The sequence below is a fragment of the Salminus brasiliensis genome, chromosome 13, assembly GCF_030463535.1.
Source record: "Salminus brasiliensis chromosome 13, fSalBra1.hap2, whole genome shotgun sequence".
Classification (NCBI taxonomy): Eukaryota; Metazoa; Chordata; class Actinopteri; order Characiformes; family Bryconidae; genus Salminus; species Salminus brasiliensis.
The window spans coordinates 26,858,942-26,879,114 of NC_132890.1; the positions used below are offsets into that span (position 1 = coordinate 26,858,942).

A 20,173-nucleotide genomic window follows, 5' to 3' on the forward strand; every position below is an offset into this window, starting at 1 on the left:
TTCCTCCCAAAGATTTCTTCCTCCAGCTAAGGGAGCTTTTCCCTTAATCAAAGGGGGGCTGACCTTACAGGCTGACCTTACAAACATTCACAGTTCTTTATACTGAAGAAACGGTTCACACTTTTAGAAAGAGCCTGCTGGCATTTGAAGTGACCAGACCAGAACATGCAGATCTGCCCATGTTAAACTTTTCTCAGTCTTCTCAGTATGTGGAAAAGGTGAGGACATTATGGACTCTTCCTCACTAGAAAACAGTGGACAGTGCTGTTACTATTACAGTGGACTGACCTCAGTTGAGGAAACCAGACTATCTGTGAGACCCTACTGCCATCTGGTGGACCAAACAAACCCAAATAAAGACATGCTTTTGGATGGTGTATGATGCGGCCTTAGATCCAGGGTATGAATGCCTTAGGCCTAAACAACAAAAAAACAGTCAGTTTGTAGAAAACAACCAAAAAAAACTTCTTAAAATTCTTTATTTATAAACTTGATGCAAGTTTACAAATTGTACTGTACATGGTCAAAATTACACTTACAATGGGGGGGAAAAAAGCAAAAATAAAACCAACGCATGCTAACAGTGCATACCCCCCAACCACCTGACAAACCCACCGTAACTGCTCAGGGTGATCAAGAGAAGTTTCAAGTTACTACAAAACTGACACTTAAGATAAGCAATCCATCTGTCTGAGACCAACAGGACAAACCAGAGCTGCGTTCAGCCGAAATGGAAAACAGCAAACTGTTCATGGTGTCGCTCTGAATGCGACAGATGTTTACGCTACAGTATGATTCTTCTTTATCTTTTTATATATATCATTTTTTATGTTGGAGTGTACTAACCACCTGAAAAATGTGGTGCTGGGTAGAAAAAAAATCCAAAACATTCAATGAAACAGTTTGAAATAAATATGTACGTCTTACAATGAATATTTTCCTCCTTCACAAGACGCAGGAGGGCAAAGCAGTTCCATCCAAGATCCAGCAGTTTGAGTTACATCGAGGTTTTTCATTTTTTACAAAAGTCAAACAAGTCATCTGTGCTCTCGATCTCGCTGTCACACCCATCTAAGAGGAGCACACACGCCAGGGAGACAGTGGAAAGGCATTAGCACTTACAAACAACTCATCGTTCAACGAAAAAAAAAAAGACGCACAAATCACAAAACAACGGCCAAGTGAACGCAGCCCTGCAATCGGCCATTTCCAGTGCCGGGTAGAATCCAACATAGAACGAACCGTGGAACTGATGCTGGAAGCGTGGGCATGGAGGACAGGGTTAATGGACCGGTGTGAGGTGGATGCTTCGTCCTCTTTCTTCTGCATGCTCTGAGATAAGCCCACTGTGACATTAACAGCCAATGAGGCATGTTGGACAATTCTGATATAATAAGATTTAAGAAATGTCATTAAATTGGGAAAAGATGCAGATTTTGTATATTTAACAGGTTTCTTATCCCAGATACACTATATGGTCAAAATTATTGGTCCACCTCCTCATCCATTGCTTCTTTTGAGATCAAGAGTATTTATATATTTAAATAATAAAAAATAATAATAAAAAAAAAAGTTGCCCAAGAGTTTTTTGGAGTAATTGTCTCTACTGTCAAGAAAAGACTTTCTACTAGATTCTACAAGCACATTGCTGCAAGGATAAAAATGCATTCAGCAACTAGAGCATCAGTGGGGTCAGGATGTTGGATGATCACCACCCCACCTCATCCAAAAGTACTGGATGGAGCACCATTCCAGATAGGACCTAGTTACGTTCATGTTTATTTGCTTTGGCGAGTCCTAGTCTATTAACAATTCTCTACCGGGAGCAATAGTGGTGTAATGGATCACAAAAATCATGGTTCGGATTTTGAGTAACGGAACTAAAAAAAAAAAAAAAAAAAAAAAAAAAAGGTAAAAACATAAAAGAGAGGCAAATTAGAGCCTTTTAGATTTTACTTATTAAAAGTATGGCCCATGTCCATCTGAGCTCTCCACTCGCACACCAGAGTGTTGGTGCTGCAGCTGTGTGGCCGTACTCTGCGTGTTACCTTCTGGCCCTGGTGGCTCAGTGTTTTTAGACCATAAGAATCACTGCCTTCACATGACACAGCAGTGTCGAGATTTTGGGAATAATGTTTGTAAAAAGGAACATTGGTAGTAAAACCGTATGCCGCACTGTTCTGGCTAAACACTGGTGATTAATCTGCGGTTCACATGCGTCTCAAACTGTGGGAGCAATCCACAACACCACTACGGACTAGACAAGCCGTTTTAGCATTTGCACATCTGTGTCAACAATAGGTGCAACTTAAAGTAGCTTAATGCATTCATAAGAAGGGGTGTCCACAGACATTAGGACATATAGTGTATTACAAAAACCTGAAGGACTTAACACCGGCCAAAGCAGGGGGACCCAAGGCTTGGTACTGGTTATCTACTACCCTAGGGGGTTTCGATGAGGGCTTGTACTTGCAAAGTTCTCAAAGTACGAGAGCTTGATCTAGGATGTTTTCTAATCAATAACAGAGGAACTGACCCCAGATCAGCACTCCTAATGTGAAAATCTTTGTAAACAGTGGCCATGATGTGTAGAATTCAGGTAGAAATTACCACCTCCACAAGGTCAGATCACCAGGGCCAGTCTTTGGCAGCCTGGGCTAAAGACTTCTTAGGGTTGGGATAATGAAAGAAACCCAACTTGTTTGCCATTCTGACTAAAAACATTATCAAATATATTCACCACCCAACACACACAGACTCCTGGCTTCGGTCGCTTCAACAAAGATGAGAAACATGACACCACCCTTGTGATAAACCATGGAACGCACCAATCAACAGTAACAGACAAAGATCAACTGATGCAGTGCAGATAAATATGACTGCGTTTTCATGAAACAGGGAGCAAAGTATCCAGGTGGATCAAAAAAAGGTTTCCCTGAAAAGACAATTACATGTAAGACCTTTATGTAAAACTGCACTGAAGTTTGACATGAAAAATAGTCTTATTCAGGTAACACACCTATTAGGGTCAGACTTCATCCTCATCTCCAAGACATTTTTAAAGAACTCATGGAGACACAGGGAGCTAATCAACTAAACATCTTAAAACATCTACACCTATACAGTGGTGGGTTGTGGCAACAGCGAGTTTGTGTGTGTGTGAGAAGATAGCGCGGGATGGGTCTGACCACAGGCTCTGTGGAAAGCTATGTTAAAAGTGGGGTTCTTTTCTTAAGGCAATAATGGTTAACTTTACAGCTTGCCCCATAGGAATGTAACTGGGGTCATGTAAGTTTGTAGAAGATATCTGCATCCTAAACGAGCCTTACAAAAACGGTTTTGTGGCCTCAATAAGGGAACTGCAATGTTACCACGAGCTCATAGTCACTGACTCAATAATATAACCTCCATATGTGCCATATGAGAGTTGGCAGGGGGGAAAAAGGTATACCAAGTTTACGATTAATGGTTTCAATGGCCTGTTTCAATGGCATACCATGACTGTCTTGTAGTAATCACAGCAGAAATCACACTGGTTAAGAGAGGAATGGTCACCATTGCGGTTTACGAGAGCATAGCCACACGCAGCCTCTACTCTCATTGATGAACAGAATAAACAAAAAAAAAAGAAAAAAAAGCAGTAGTCATAATGCATACATAAAAACATGTTTAAGATACTCCATTTTTGTCACCAAGAGGATATCAATTAAGCAAATTTGCCTTATTCTATTTGTAAGATACATCTTCAAAAGTAAGGACGTTCTGCGCTATGCAGGCATGTTATAAGCGATGCAGTCCTCTCTCTGTGAAGTTCGCCGGACACAATGCAAAAGTTCAATCTCTGCAACCCATCTTTACAAGTCCTACTTACAGGCAGAGTTTGTTTTGATGACTTTAGCGATCAAGTCCACTGAGCCTGGCCACAGTTTTTCAGTGTGCGACCAGAAAAGCACAAAAAAACAAACAAAAAAAACAAACAAAAACCAACAGGAATATGGAGTGGTGATGGCAAATAACATTTGCCAATGTGAAGACACTGAAGTGTCCTTCTTCACAAACGATGATGACGACGACAACAACGACTGATGAATCCCCCAGACCCTCCCCACCAAATGTAGTCTTCTCCCTTTTACTCTCCCCTCTTTCTTCCTTCTTGTGGTTAAATGTTTGGACCCTTATAGAAACAAGCTAGGTTTGGGCAAGCGCTGAGGTCAGCATCCAAAAGCCTGTAACTCCGCAGAAATCTTGGCATTTATATAAGATCACTCGGTTCAAGATGACGAAAGGACATCCATCCATCCGTAAAGTGTGAGAAGTCACGTCGCAGGCATTTGTCGTAAATTCTGTCCTTTCTTTCCGTCAACCCCCCCCCCAAAAAAAATGATAAAAAAACAGCCAAAGAGAAACAGCAGGAGGAGGGGATGAAAGGAGAGCTAGCCGGAGAGAGAGTACACGAGCGGAGAGATGCGCTGTATTGACAAGGTGGCAAGTAAAGGAATATGTTTTACCCGTTACCTCTCCAGGTGCACTGAGTTTAGAAGTCTTATAATCCAGACATGGATTTTCCAATTAGCAAGATAATGATGTGGGGGGAGAAAAAAAAATCTAAAAATAAAAGGTGTTGACTCCAAGACATTAAGTCCTAGTTTGAATGGAGAAAGCTCTTCTTTATCCATCTTCTTTGGGTGGTGTGTACCAGCCTGCAGAGAACAAAAAGACAGACACACAGACACATACTTAAAAGACAAGTCAGCACCACTCGAAATGCAGGAGGCCATGACGATATGCAGAGCAGATAATTCCCAACTGCACTCAATCAAACTAATGAGACACAAGGCACAGTGGTTCAAGAAAAACGCAAAACAGAGGTTCTGTTTATCTCTGCTGAGCCCGTTATAAGACTTTAGGGCCATGCATCTGCCTTGTGATTTATATAGGTCAGGTCAATCTTTCGGTCCAATCTTCCAGTGGCTGTTTGTTGTGCAAGAAAAAGAGACTGAAGAAATTAGTTTTTTCGTCTGAAATATTTCAGAATCTAAATCTCAAGTGTTTAGTTTGATTATTTATACGTTCAAATTTAAGATTTGTTTATATTTAATGAAAATGACCTAACAAGTCTGTAGAAATTATTGTTTCAAAGCAGGCAATGTTACAAAAAATTCAGACCTGCTGTTTAACTAATCATTTTAAAATAATTCAATCCTTGATGAATTTCTTTTGTTAATTTAGTTCCTGTTACAGAAGTGAGTTTAATGTTTAAACTAAAATAAGCTCTTGTAGCCTATTTTAGTTTTTATTTCAAACAGGAATATATGCTGTGGTCTGTCTCAGTATTCCACTAATCCCTACTCGACTGACAACATTCAGAGTCGAGTACAGCCCTAGTAATACCTCTCCTTCTGTGGCAGACAAGGGTTCGAGCCCTTAGCCAGACAAGCACAGCACACTACACCAATAGGAGTCCTTGGGCAAGCCTCCGAACACTACAATACTGGTGTTATATGATTCACATGTAATTGAATGACCACATCCACCAAACATAGTAAGTGTGAATGAAGATACTGGTCGACGGATAGTACCGACTAAAGCCTCAAGTATCGGGACCAAGGGTTGTGTGTTAAGTTTCCCACACTCTACCCCACCAAATTACACACAAATTACCCCTAAATTTAGGGGGTCACAGACAGGATTTTTTTTAAAGGTGTTTAGTAAAGTGCTGAAAAAAGCCATCATGTCTGCAAGCGCATCCAAACGGCCAATGGGAGGGGACTTTTTCCATTTCCTTGGTTAACTTCAACAATGAAAATCCATTGGTGTAGCAAAATTCCCCATAGTTCCCCAACACTACATTCTTCTACCTGTGTAACATGACTCAAACAAAAGTCACTCTAGATAAGAGCGTTGGCCAACTGCTATAAATGTAAAAATCTGTGTCTGTGTAATTCCACAACCCTGCTGAAGCCATTCTGGAGGTTCGCAAAGCCTAGAAAGTCTGCGTTATGCTCCTTAGGGGCTCAATGAGTGGCAGAATTAGACAGCCCTACAGCTCTTTCTAAAAGCTACAGGACTTTCCCAGTAATGCATGTTACGTCTGTGAGTGTGCAGCAGACCTGATATTTAGATTGAGCACACATCCTCCCCAGGTCTAGACTTAACCTGAAACTATTTTTGGCAACTTAAAACATAGCAAAGAAGAGAGAAAGGGATATTTACCATTCTTTTCATGGATTTGCACCAGTGATTTATATGACTGCTGTGCTCTGGCAAGATTGTACTGGTTCTAGGAGTGAAAAAGGAGTCAGACAACAACACGTATAAAACAAAGATCATCAAATGAGCAAAAAGCAAATCATCCAAAACATTTAGCAGAACATTACAGTAACATTACACTAAGCAATATGTTAAAGGGATTTCTGGAGAATAAACAAAACCACAAGATGTTTTTTCTGTTTCAAAGGTAAGCAGAAAAAGATACATCTCTACATTGCTTTTGGTTATGTGACAAGATACAATCTTTTTGAAAGAGGACGCACTGAACTTGAGAATCTGGAATCAACTATAAGACAAATCATTTATTTTATTTTATTTTAGCGTCTATGGCTAAGAAATGTATTTTGCTGTAATGGTCAACCCCTGAAGTTCCATTGGTTAATTTCGGAATGACAACGGTTACAATGGTGCTTCTGCTGGAGCAACTGAGAAATATCTTGCATACAATTTGGTTTATTTATTCAAAGTGGTCATTTGTAAATGTTTATAAACTCCTAACAGGGTATCAGTAATACATTAACTAACTTAACGCAGTGAAGCATGGAGGGATCTGAATACATGGAGGCAAGTATTGTGACGTTCTGTTGATGCATTACTTACATCAACAGTAATTCTACTTGATGTAACATATTTGATTTGGGTGAAGAGGGGTAAGGTTTTGATTAATGGAAGAAACATAACCTTAACCCTATCGCTAATCCTAACCTTCACCACAACCCAAAACCTAATCCTAACCCTCATCCTGACCCGAATCTTAACCTTAACCTCCACCTAAAACCTAATAGTCAGCCTGGATCCAAACCCTAACCTTTAACCTTAACCCAAAAGCTAATCATAACCATCATCCTGATTACTAATCTCAGCCTAATCCAGTTTAGCCCCAGTTTCAGACTGGGGTCAGCAGCAGGTCTATAAATGTTTGAGGATGTTGAGGCGGCCTGTATTTGATCGGTTAGATGATCGGTGATCTCTTAGGTGAACATCTACAGATCTGAACTTGGACTTCCCAAATAAAGTAAAGAACAACTGAATCAGTAGAAATCCTCAGTAAAAATCTCTTGATAATCTACTGAATGGTCTTAAACTGCTACATCACTGGTTTGCTGCTGACATTACTGAGAGTCTGAACAGTGTTGGAGTGGTCCTATCTAAAAAGGACCACTCCAAATCAAGTGATGTCATTTCGGCCATCAGGAAATAACAATCACTGCAATGATCTGGACTTTCCAGTGGACCCAAAGAAGCCTAATAGAAACCTGACCGAAACTTTCTGTAGAAGTATTTTTTCAAATCCCTTCCTTAAGGACACCAGTCCAGTCAACACTTTGTTCTGTTCCAAACAGCTCCAAACATCTGAGCCAAGGAATCAGCATTTCTGCACCTGATGCTTGGCTTACAAAGCCAAGTTGCATTAGAAGCTGACCCAAAATAAGGAACCTCCGCTACACTCCGTGACTATTTGTGTTCAGGAGATACAGCCTATTGTTGCTAACAAATAAGCATGTAATTTACCTTATTGGCTCCAAACTGCACTCTGGCTTTTCCTTTGACTAAAGTGGCGTTAATCTGCATGATGACAGACTCAATGGAATAGGCACTGCTCCAGCCCTGGGAACAGTTAACACACAATCAGTACACAGCACTGGACATGTCCAGTTGTATTTTGACTAAATGTTTGAATGACATTGGTTGATAAACGGCTCATATTGATCAGGTGCACTAACTGGCTCTTGAGGAATGAAACCTTACAGGAATTCCAGTCAGTTAAAAGGTGAGTCAAAGGAAAATCAGGACTTCTCACCTGCTTGGTGAGTAGCTCCATGCACAGGGCCCCTCCTCCAAGGACGTAACTAAAGCAAAAAAAAAAAAAAAAAAAGAAAAGAAAAGAAAAAGCCCAACAACCATTTATTTACACAACTTCTAAAAGATAACTACATCATGAACCTACAAGATTTTGGCATCTTTTCCAAAACAAATGTTTTGTAACGTACACAGAGACGGCATAAACAAGCCAAGTGATCACTTAGTAGGGATTTACCACACAATATGGTTTTAGTTTAGGCTGCCTGAGGTTTCATAAGGCAGGAAAACCACACCTTTCCTTAACAGTACACTGAAAAGAACCACCCGTGCCAGCACAAAAGTGAAAGACAATAAAGGAAGTCAGACATGTTTATAGTATACTCACCCTCCAGACAGGACAGGCGAAACTACTCGTACAAATGGTGGATCAAAGGGAAAGTTGTCCTGCAGATCATAAACATTGTTCATCATATAGAATACACCAACACCAATCATGAAAGATTAAAGCAGAGAAATACAGAGGACCAACAGATTGTAGAATCACTGTCTACAGATGTCCTGAGCCTATGCAGTGGATCGGGGGTGATCCAGGCATATTTTAATGCTATTTGAAGCCCAATTTGGTTCGGATCCTTTCGTAACAGACATTACTCCCAGCCTGTAGCAGTTAGGGGCTTTCTGTGGAACTATTTTACAGTGAAACAGAAAAACGTAATGTAAAAACGTAGCTTTGACTGTGTTCCAGGGACTCTTCTCTTATGTTTGTCTATTATCTGTCCACACAGTTTCATCGTTCTTATTCATTGACAACATATACTAATTTACATTTGCACTTCCGCCACATTTCCACTACTGTAAAAAAAAAAAAAAAAAGTAGTGCTGTTCTACCAGTGGGAAAAACTGGATAGGAACTTCTTACTACTGTCTATTAGGAATAGTCTACAAGACAACACTAGTGAGCTTGTTCAGCTCAACAAACTGTGCTGATAAATGTCGACACATCCATAGACCTGAAGACTCACTTTGTAGGAGAAATTGAGAAGAATGTAGTCCATGCCTTCCTTCTCTTTCAGCACTTGGAGGTCACTGTGCAGAGGACTATCTGGATCAACCCTGCTCACACAGAAGCAGAATGGAAGCTGTGATTAAGCTGAAGTTCCTCACTACATCATGTTTGGATCATGAATCATATCAAAAGGAAGGATCCTTACGTTCTTAACTTGACATGCCACTCGTACAAGCTGTCGTTAACAAGTTCCACTGAATAGATACCTGCAAAGCGAGTAAAGCAAAACTTGAGGTGTGAATTCTTGCCATACCCGTACACTTAGACAGCCAGATATGAACATTTTCAATCTACCTGATTTGTAACTCTGAGATCGGTAAATCTCACGGAGTTCCTTCATTAGACGATCTGATGCTTGGACCGACCCGGACACTGCTCCCTGCAACAAAACACACACAAACAATACAGAATCAGACTACACTTAACCTTGTGGCAAAGAAATGACAAACACCAAAATACAGAAAGCAACACAGATGGACAACAAAAACCAACACAGAACACTCCTATTGTAATCAATACATCTGCTTACATCAGCCACGAGTGCCAGAGAGCAATGCAATGCACTTGTTTTTTTTGACGGATGCCATGTTTATTTTTTATGCAAGTCTTAGGCTGAACGTTTTGTAGTCAAGAACAGGTGGGGAGGAACTAATATTTCTATATTTTTATATACTAATAAACGTATTATTTAAATGTGACCAATTTGAGGGAAACTTAGCATTAGTTTTTATGTGCTATCCACCTTACTCAGTCATGTCCACTTTCAGGAATTTGTTTCACCTGCCTTTTGTGCTGGAATTTCCAGTCATTTAGTTTCCAATGGTTTACAGTCGTATCGTATTAAACATCAACGCAGTCAGAAGAAGGCTACTGGGGTGGACACTGATCATAATGGACCATAAAGTGGCTAGCTGAGCTAACCCAACATTCAAACAGGCTATGTAACGTTATTTAGAACTATTTAGAACAGTGTTTTCAAGCCTGGCCCTGGAGGCACACTCGACACTGTAGTGAATTCCCTGCTTTAACACACCCCTGCAACTCTAACAGGGCTTGTTAATGAGCTGACTTCAATCAGGTGTGTTGGGAGCAGACACATAGACTCAAACATCCATACGTCTGCTCTTAGGAGGAGGAGAAACTCTGTTATGAGGCTTTGTTACAGTGGATGAATTGGGTATTTGTGGCACTTATCAGGTAGCCTAAATGCTAATTTAGCCAAGAACCTTTCTAGCACCCAACACATCTGCTTCACCAGAATTGCCTTGCCATTCCTCTTGGTGAGGATGTTCTGGTGTTTGTTTCCCCTCCACAAAACGGTAAGAGCACATCAATGGACGTTTGGGTGGATATTGACATTTAGATGCAGGTCTTCTTCTTTAGAAGCCGTTGGACAGTAATATAATATAATATATATATTAATATATATATATATATATATATATATATATATATATATATATATATATATATATATATATACACACGATCTCTCTAGGCTGTGTTCATAGGAGTGTAGTTTAGCAAATCTCATTTAGTATGTTTATCACCACTGTGGTGGTCCTATATCTAGTTCTTACACAAAGTATGGCCACCCCGGTTGTTTCATGGAGAATAAGGAAGATAGACAACCAACAACACATTTCAATCTGAAAAGTGTGTTGCTAACTATTCTGATAACTGCATAATGTATGTTTATCGCCACAAAACAGAGTATATATGAAGTTGTAAAATTTATGGAGGGGAAATGAGCTAAAACTCTTGGGACTTAGGAAATCTGGAGAAAACAGAAAACGCTTGATACAGGAATAGGTCTGAGAAACAAATCAGAAGACAAGCTACTTGGAATCAACAGCTTGCGTAATAGGCAGCTCACAAGACATCACCCTGTAGTCTAGTTTAACACTGGACCAAGTCTCAGATTCAACTTTAAAGAGAACTGCAAGTTCAACTGCAGCTTTTACAGGTAGAGTGGCAGCAAGTCATTGCTAAGATGTCAAGCAGGCTTGCCTGGGCCATGAAACTCTGCCAGCGGACGCCTGAAAAAATTGTGTGGTGTTCTAAAACCACTTTTGACCAGTAGTTTGACCGGTAGTATAGCTATAACCCAATGTGTAGCTGAAGCCTCAAGATATTAGCTGATAAGTCTTTAACGTTTTCGTAACAGACTTTGAATATACATCCTCAAATCTTTGCAGCATGACGAAATACTACATTTAAATGATCCCTTGCTGTTAGGACAAAGTTTACATGGCTACTTACAACCACATTAACAAACTGACCAGCCAGTATAGTACCCACAAGTCTGGACAAGTCTAACTTCATGATATGTCTGCATGACTTAATGTAAAATTGCAAATAGCACAAGTATGCTAATCATCATAATCAATTCTGAGAGCAAGAGAACACACAGGTCATAATGCAGACGGGTTGCTCCAGTTTGCATCCTCAAAGGCTTGACAGAGGAGCTTATGTTCCACTTTTACTACACATTTTTAGCACAGCCTGCGAAAGACAGCATTGTTAAATAAGGAAACAATCCATTACTGTTCAAATGCAAAAAAACAGTAACTGCAGAGAACGTTCAGAGCCATTTTGTAAAACCACAAAATCATTATTTTTTGCCTGTAATTAATAACTGAAACTTAACTATCTACACTGATGTTCAGATACAGCTACAGTAATATAGCTGTTCAAAGATGTCCTATAATAACTAAACTAACAAACTAAACTTTGGGCATCCCTGTTACTGTGAAGTGAGTACAAGGAGAACAGGTTTCCAAAAGGTATGATGTTAAAGAGGAAACATTATTTTCAACATTTTAAGCAAGATTAGTGTTTTATTAGGAGCACCATGCAAACGTTTGGGCACTCATAAGCTCTCATTTGAGCTCTCATAACTTTTCCCAATTTTCTCAGAACCTAATTAGGCTGTTAGGGCCAATTCCATTTTACAATCACTGTAAGGAAATACCAGATGATGCAAATTCCAAAGCTTTAGGACTACCCTAACTCTTCAGACCTTGTCCCCACAATCAGCATCTGTGGGTTCCTTAGACAATTACAATAATTGATGCTCAGGCAAAGCAGGAGAAAGCTATCAGAGGAGAGCTTAGCTCCCGGAAGCAGAAGCCTTTTGCTAGGAAGAATGAATGGATGTTTATAAGCTGTGATACTTGCCAAGGGGAGCGTTACTAAGTACTGACTAGGGCTGTCGCGATTAGTCGTCTTAACTGATGACATTGACACCGAAATGTCTTTAGTGTTTTTAGTGTCATAAAGAATAAAATTAAATCAATTACATTTTGAAGGGAAATTAATCATTAAGACTAATCAACATTTATGCATTTTGGAAATGAGGTCATCTTTTATTTGCATAGCTATTCTCAGTAAGAGAAATTTTGTCCAGGGGTGCCCAAACTTTTGCATGCCGCTGTATAATCCCCTCTGAACCCTCAAAGCATAAGAAAAGTCACCTTACCGAATGAGCACTTACGTTCAAGTGGTCCTGCCTCTGGTTCTTGCGGATCTTCTCGAGGATAGCCAGGTTTTCCTTCTCTATGCCATCATCCTCTGACTTCTTCCCATCCACTGGCTCCTCCTCTTTCATCTCATAATGGTCCAGGTCCTCTATGTCCTGAGGATCACCACACCAAGACACAGGCAAAAACTGATTAGGGTTCAACCAAAGTCAAAGGCAGTTAGTGAATGACAGTGTGGGTGGGAAAAAAAAATCACATTTTGATAATGAGGTAAACAAAAAGCAACGATGAAGAAAAACAGACACAGTAAAGAATGCACCTCTCCCATCTCTTCTTCCTCTTCCTCTTCTGAAGTCACCTCATCTGTGGTACCATGCTTAAAAGAAATAATACAAATAAGGACATAAACAAGCACTAAAGTTTGATCTCTGAAAAAACAGTGTCTGGCTTTAACAGCCAATAACACGCATGGTACCTTTCTCTCCTGGTTGACCGGGCCTGCAGGGAGAGGCTGATCCAGCATCTCCACATCAGGATGCTGGGGTAGATTATACAGCCTACACAGATCACAGATCAGTCTCTTCAGCTGCTGCAGGAGCTGATGAACAAAAACACAACGATTAACGATTACACAGTAATGGTCAGTAAACAGCCTTTCAATCAGTTACTACAAGAGACCGACCGATTGCCACATTTCTTATACTCAACCAGCAGAAACCCAGTCATAACTAAAACATGAATATAATATACGATAAAAATGTTATTTACATGCACTACCCAGAACTCTTTAGAGGAGATGCACCCTCAATATCAGCTTGTCGTCAGTCCTCACAGCACATTGGAAATCTGCATGTTGGGGTGCGATACCAAATGTGCAGAGGTGGGGCTTAGTCAGGCTTGTACGGAGTAGAAAGCAGTCAATCACAGGCTTTTCTGCTTCTTAAGTTGCCGCAGCAACTAATGGGGGCGTTAACAGGTCACCGCCCACCGCTATGTAATAGAGTGACAAATCCTCTCTATTTTATCACTGTCAGTTGAGGCAGAGTTATAGACACAGCAGAAGAGAATTTGTGTCTATTGGGGGCGCTATAGCATGGCTTGGAAGGTGTTGTTTAGTGTAATTTATCAGCAAAAATGGTTTTTATTGGACAAATCAGTTATTTTATCCAAATGCTAACACACACACACATACATATATATACACATATACACACACACACATTTTATATATATATATATATATAAAATAAACAGTGTTGGTGCTGGTTTTGGTTTTCCCTCCACAAAACGATAAGAGGAGAATCACGGATGAATGTTTTAAACTAAGTGTCTTCAACCACAGACGCATGTCCTCTTATTCAGATGGAAGTTGGATCAATGGTGTTGTTTAGGAGGCCTTCTCGTCTTTAAAATAATGAGACGCTCTCCAACTGAGCATATTAGACTACTTATTGTGTGTTTATTACCACTGTGGTTGTAATCTAGATCTCAACAGATCTGCTGTCATACTGAAGATGGACCCCCCCCCCCTTGCTGTCATGGAAAAGGTGAATAATAAAAATAAGTCAAAGAGTTGATGCACATCACTAATAAACAACAGGCCGATTTACATACATCAAACCAAGCTTAGGCCAACCCCACCAGAACAACAACAGATCGTATTTCACTAGCATGTAATGAATATAGCACACCCGCTCACACATGAACATGGAAAAGACCTCGCTGGTCCAGAAGCGCTGCGCATCTGTCTTATGCTAGAGTGCCATAACGTTTTTTTTTTTTTAAACAAATAGAGGACAGTACTTGCATGGTTCCTCGGTGAGAATAAAGAATACGCTGTCAGTGGGGATTTAAAAAGTCAGGGGTGGTTTGATGAGGACAAATTCAGCATACTAAAATAAGCCCAAAAACAGAAACTTCTAACACTTCCACTAAAAGTGGACTGTTAGTAGTGCATAATCGTGTTACAGCCTTGTTTTCACTGCTGAATAACAGAAACATCATGGTTCACTTCCCACAGCAGGCCATTTCTTTTTTTTTTGCAGCTTGCTTTCATATTGTGGGTCCATGGGTGCAGCCCCAGAAGAAGGGGAAAGTAGTTTGTGGTTATGTTATAGGGCTAAGTTTGACCCTCATAAACCGCTTATGCAGACACTTCTACACAAAACAGCTGTGGCTGTTCCAAATTCTTATGTCAAGGAGTCAATAACTTAATATAGTTTTAATAAAAGTTTAGAATGTCCTGCTCAATTTAGCATTTCTGACTGCAGACTGAATGTTTTGGCAGTTACAGACTTTATAATAAGTCACAGCAAGAGCCCTTGTCATACTGAATGAAACAGAAGTGGCAGAACACAGCAGCATATTTTTTTGACATGTGAGTCACTGGCAAGCTTAAGATTACTGCAAGCAGGAATATGTTTACCAACCTAGTATAGCACTTTGCTCTACACAATCATTTGAAATACTAGGATACATATATGAACAGTTCTGTGCAAATGATTTAGGCATAAAAAAAAAAACACAATCTGGTAGGATATATGTAAAAATATATATGTATAATATATATGTATAATATATATATATATATATATATATATATATATATATATATATATATCATTGTGTCCATTAAAATCATCCTCAAAGCTCTTCTCATGAGAGACTAGAATTATTTATAGTTAACATTCAATACCTGGTTTGGTTAAGCAGTGCTTAATGATGTTAAATCAGGTAAACTTGGGCTGGCTGGGGCCGTCCATGACAAATCTAACCTATGTAAACACTTTAAATAAATGTGCTTAGGTGCCTAAAACATCTGTAGACTGCATATACAAATATAAGAAATCCTTCAGCAGTAGAAATTAGGACCTCATCATTTCATTGCTTACCATCTCCAAGCCACACCATACCATACCAGTAACAAGGCACTTAACATAGGTTTCAACCCATGTGCCCAATTCCGCACAAAGAAAGAAAAATCCTTACCAGAGTGCTGCCTTTTCTTACATCCTCGAGGCGCTCCAATATTTGGGTCAAACTTGGGTCATCGGAGTCCACAAACCATATTGGGGGTGTTGAAGGATAAGACTCCTGTGAGACAACCAAGAGATCCGGTTATTTAGGTTATTTATTATGATGGACATTACTGCACAACCTGACAGTGCACATTACCCTCATCCTAATTAGACATTACTCTCACTGGCATGAGTAGTAGCTGTCGCACCAGTTTATTATGTTAATACTATTTATAATTTAATATGGAGCTTTGCTGTGGTCAGGATTCCAACAAAGACCTGAATACTGAACAAACATCCAATAAACTGCACACAAACAGCTTAAATAACCTCCAGCTGTGGCCTAACAGTCAGAGAGGCAGGTCAGTGGTCCAGTACCCTGGACTGGCATTTCCCTTCTGCCCTATTGGTCCCTGGGTGCTATGGTGCCCACCGCTCCAGGTGTGTGTGTGCGTGTGTGTTTACGGCCATGGATGGGGTAAATGCAGAGGCAATTTTCTTTTCAAAAAGAACGGCCTTAAAACAACATACAATTGTTATGTCAACTAAGCTCAACATGTCTTCATAAGACACTCGCTGCATTTTCTCAGTTATGGACAAGATCACTAAAATGCATTTCACAGCGTGTTGACTAATTTTAGCTAAAGCATGCTAATGGCACATTATTAACCCAACCAGACCTGCAAACTGGGAGATATTTTGATGAAATATATGGCAATAATAATAACGTATGACTGTAATCACGTCAGCATGGGCAAACAACTGCTTTAAAATGTGATTGGCATCATACAGATTTTTACATTTGACTTTACATTAAACTACTGTGCTAAAATTCCTGATTTAAAACCACTTTAATGCTTTTTGAAACCATTTAACCAAAGTCCCAATTTTTACTTTTTTTATTATAAATGTTTATGATTTTGTACATAAAAACATTGGATAGTGGCACTGGTCCACAATTTCAATACTGGTGCATCCCTAATATTTAACCACACGTGAGCCAAAAAGTGACATATCAATTGATGGCCTGCATAGTTAAACTCAATTTTTTAAAAACGAAGTCAATTCCAATTTCATTTACTGGTGAACATGGGTTTGATTCCTGTGTTCATCCTGGGAGTGACAGCAAGGAGACACACAGCTGTTTACACACCAAAACATTAGTATGGATCTCTTCATTCCAAGCATTAAACATCCCATAATAACAGCAATCATTAAAATATAGCAAGCTACATGATATCGGCTCTGAGAAAAAAAAAAAAAAAAAAAAAAAAAAAAAAAAAAAAAAAAACTTACATACAATGAAAGCATCTAAACATCTGGGCCACAATACTACACGTCCAGAAGTTTGTGGACACCTCCTCATCCAACATTCTCTGTAATTACTATTGTGAAGATCTGACTCCATTCAGTCACAAGATCATCAGTGAAGTCAGATCACAAACTCCAATCCAACTCATCCCAAAGATATTGGATGACACTGCACTTCCTGAACAGCTAAACTCACTGATTATTTAGATGGGGTGTGGATCCTTTTGGACACATATCATCAATGAACAGATCCAGGTACTCAGAATAACCACTCCTCTCAGAATGAACTCAATCTAAGATAACACACCTGACCTGACTTGCAACCTCCCCTGAAGCTCAAACTGTGTTTACGCTAGATTTTATACAAATTGTGATATGAGATAACGATTGGACATAGCTAGATATACATCGTCAGCTCACTTTAGTCACGCTATGGACCAATATTACTGTTTAGGTGCTCTTCATTTAGTTTGCATCGCTTGAGTCGAGCAGCTCAACTTGCAACGTGACTTTTTTTTATGTATTCGCTTTGACAAGTTTTGGCTTGTAGGTTAGACCTACTGTGAGCATCTGACTGCATTCAGCCACAGGATCATCAGTGAGGTCAGGTGATCACAAATCCCACTAACTCACTCCATTGAAAGGTATTGGCAGAAGTTGCACTCTGTCTCGGCAACATCAGCATCTCGAAGCAGCTGAATTCAGAAGTTGATTAAATGGGGTGTGGATCTCAGTTCAACTTAATCTCAGCTAATCAAACAACCTGACTTTAATCACATCCTTCCCCGAGACTCAGCCACAACAAAATTGTGATGACAGAGCCTCTAGACCCTTGACTGGTTATCCACACATACATTATCAGCCAGGTTATGCAGCAATTTCACTGTTTTGGTCTCTAATCTAATTTTCTCGAGTTTAGTAGCTGAGTAGTTGGCAATGCTACATGTTTTTTTTCTGTTTTCCTATTGGCTTTGACAAGTTTAGGCTTATTGGTTAGGCCATTGTAAGGATCTGATTGGACACATATCGTCAATGATATCGGCTCGACCCGCCATCCCTCAAAATCCGCGGAAGACGAGCGTCCTGGCTCTTTTCTGTCCTGGCACCAAAGTGGTGGAACGAGCTTCCCCTGGGTGTCCGAACGGCCGAGTCGCTCGCTGTCTTCAAACGCAGACTGAAGACCCACCTCTTCTGCGAGTACTTGGGCGAATAGCAGAGTACTATGGTCACCTTACTGACTTGTGCTTAGTAATGTCTAAAGCTTAGAGGTATCTTTGAACTATTAGTCTATTCTAACTAGCTGAGGTCTTTCTTGGGTAAATAGCAAAGCACTTTTGTAAGTCGCTCTGGATAAGAGCGTCAGCTAAATGCAGTAAATGTAAATGTAAATCTGATTGCATTCAGCCACAGGATCATCAGTGAGGTCAGATGATCACAATCTGGTTGTGGATCCCTAACGCTGCTCCAACTCATCCCAAACGTGGCTCCAGCATGGAGCTGAACTCCGTCCCAGCAACGTCTGAATCCAGCAGCTGATTAGATGGGGTGTGTATTCCTCTGGACATATAGCTAGCTAGTGTAACTTGACAAGGCAAGCTACTCGTGACTCTCAGATCATTAACCTAATCAAAGTTAATCAAGCGACCTGACCTGCTCACATCCTTCCCTGAGGCTCAGTCTGTATCTGCAGTCTCCAGACCCTGGCCTGGTAGTCTAGATGTGCACTGCCAGCTCACTTCAGTCAGGTTGTGCTCCAACACTAGCCACTGTATCAGTGCAGCAGTCTATTTAGCAGCGATGCTGGAGTTGAGCAGCCTAACTAGCTAGCTTAGCTTAGCTTAGCTCGCTAGCGATCCTACAGGGGGGTTGGGGGGTTCAGTTAATATAGCTAGCTAGCTGGCTAGCTATTCGCTTTAGCAAGTTTAGGCTTGTTGGATAGACCATATATGCTAGCTATTCAGGTGTTTCTACTCTTCACAAGCTCATCATACGATGATCAGCTTAGTGGTGGGAGTTAAATAAGCCTCGGTTCTAGCAACATGTAGCCCAGCTAGCTATAAGTGGCTAACGCTAGCTGTCTCTGTTCAGGATGGACTGGCCAACTTCTCTTATTATAGGCTAACGAGACGTTAGCCGACCCCCCTCCTCCCTCCCTCCCTCCCTCCCCTCCCTCATTACCGTGATATTACAGTGGATGATCAGCAGCTTTTCCCCGGTCACGTTAAACTGACAGCTCAGCTCATCAGGCTTCCAGTCGATGATCCTGAACCGTTCGTGGTTCGGGTCGAAAATGGACTCCAGAAACTTCAGCTCGGCCTTCAGTCCCGAAACCGACATCTTCCGCTCATCTCCGGCCAAGCCGCAGGGGAGAGGAGGGGGGCGCCGAGAAAAACACAACACCCGACCTGATCTGTGTACCGAAAACGAAGCAATAAGGCCCAGCAACGTCTGAAAATGTCCGTAGATAAAAACGCAGCCCTTTTTCCTCCCGACTGTTAGCTCATGAGCTAACTTTAGCGGCTAATAACAACGCCTCGGCTGCCTCGGCTGCTTCGTTGTTGTTGTGCGTGTGTGTGTGTTTTTTCTCCGTCTATTTTTTGTTGATGTCAGCGAACAAAGAAGCGCCCCGACACACCAAACGTGTTCGTAAGACCTCCTTCAGATATCCTAGACTCTACCCCAACCGTTTAAACGCTTCAGTTAGTAAAATACGATGTTAAACGAAAGGAGAAATGCAGAACTGTGGGCGCTAAACGGAAGCCTCGTCTGGCGTTTAAAGATGGCCGTGGCGTGTCGGGAACGCGCACACTCCTGGCATACCGTGAACGCGCACGACTGAGGCAAGAGCTTTACAGACACCGTCTTGCTGAGGCAGGGAGTTAGCTCAGCCCATACTTTATTATTTTAATCACAGACAGTACAGCAACACTCCAAAAGAACAGTTAAAAAGTCTGTGTTTATAGCCACTACAGACTACACACAAGTGTCCTAAGAAAGAAAGTATTCTTGGATGTGTTTTTCTGTTTCTAACGTCATTATTAAAAAATATTCTTCCAAAAAAAAAGTATTATTATTATAAGAAAAATATTCTAAACTTCTCTCTTAAGAACAATCAGTATTTAAAAAAAAAAAAAAAAAACCAACATTGTTCTTAACTATTTCCATAACTTTGCAGTAACCTCACACTGGTGTGAAAAACATCAGCCTCTAAAATGATTGGCTTG

General features: G+C 40.5%; 1 protein-coding gene across 3 annotated transcripts; it reads right to left on the reverse strand.

Annotated features, from left to right (window-relative positions):
* Positions 1 to 462: 462 nt before the first annotated feature.
* Positions 463 to 19,753, reverse strand: ube2q1 (ubiquitin-conjugating enzyme E2Q family member 1). Of its 3 annotated transcripts, none has more exons than XM_072695889.1 (13): positions 19,128 to 19,753; positions 15,610 to 15,714; positions 13,097 to 13,219; positions 12,941 to 12,997; positions 12,621 to 12,776; positions 9,434 to 9,518; positions 9,294 to 9,345; positions 9,096 to 9,186; positions 8,459 to 8,517; positions 8,072 to 8,120; positions 7,783 to 7,878; positions 6,214 to 6,280; positions 463 to 4,700 (listed from the first exon to the last, which is right to left on the reverse strand). In XM_072695889.1, exons 1-13 carry the CDS (start codon positions 19,284 to 19,286, stop codon positions 4,669 to 4,671), a joined length of 1,131 nt encoding a protein of 376 aa, XP_072551990.1. In that variant the 5' UTR covers positions 19,287 to 19,753; the 3' UTR covers positions 463 to 4,668. The 3 variants fall into 3 exon arrangements, with proteins under 3 accessions (XP_072551990.1, XP_072551991.1, XP_072551989.1); XM_072695890.1 differs by having other exon boundaries at positions 9,285 to 9,345; positions 12,636 to 12,776; positions 19,128 to 19,750; XM_072695888.1 differs by having other exon boundaries at positions 9,285 to 9,345; positions 19,128 to 19,750.
* Between the last annotated feature and the right edge of the window lie 420 nt (positions 19,754 to 20,173).

Coding starts and splice junctions, on each gene's coding strand:
- ube2q1 (XM_072695888.1), bottom strand. CDS start 19,286: ATGTCGGTTTCGGGACTGAAGGCCGAGCTGAAGTTTCTGGAGTCCATT. Junction 15,715..19,127: donor TCATCCACTGTAATATCACG/GTAATGAGGGAG, acceptor GTTGTCTCACAG/GAGTCTTATCCTTCAACACC. Junction 12,998..13,096: donor CGGTCAACCAGGAGAGAAAG/GTACCATGCGTG, acceptor ATTTCTTTTAAG/CATGGTACCACAGATGAGGT.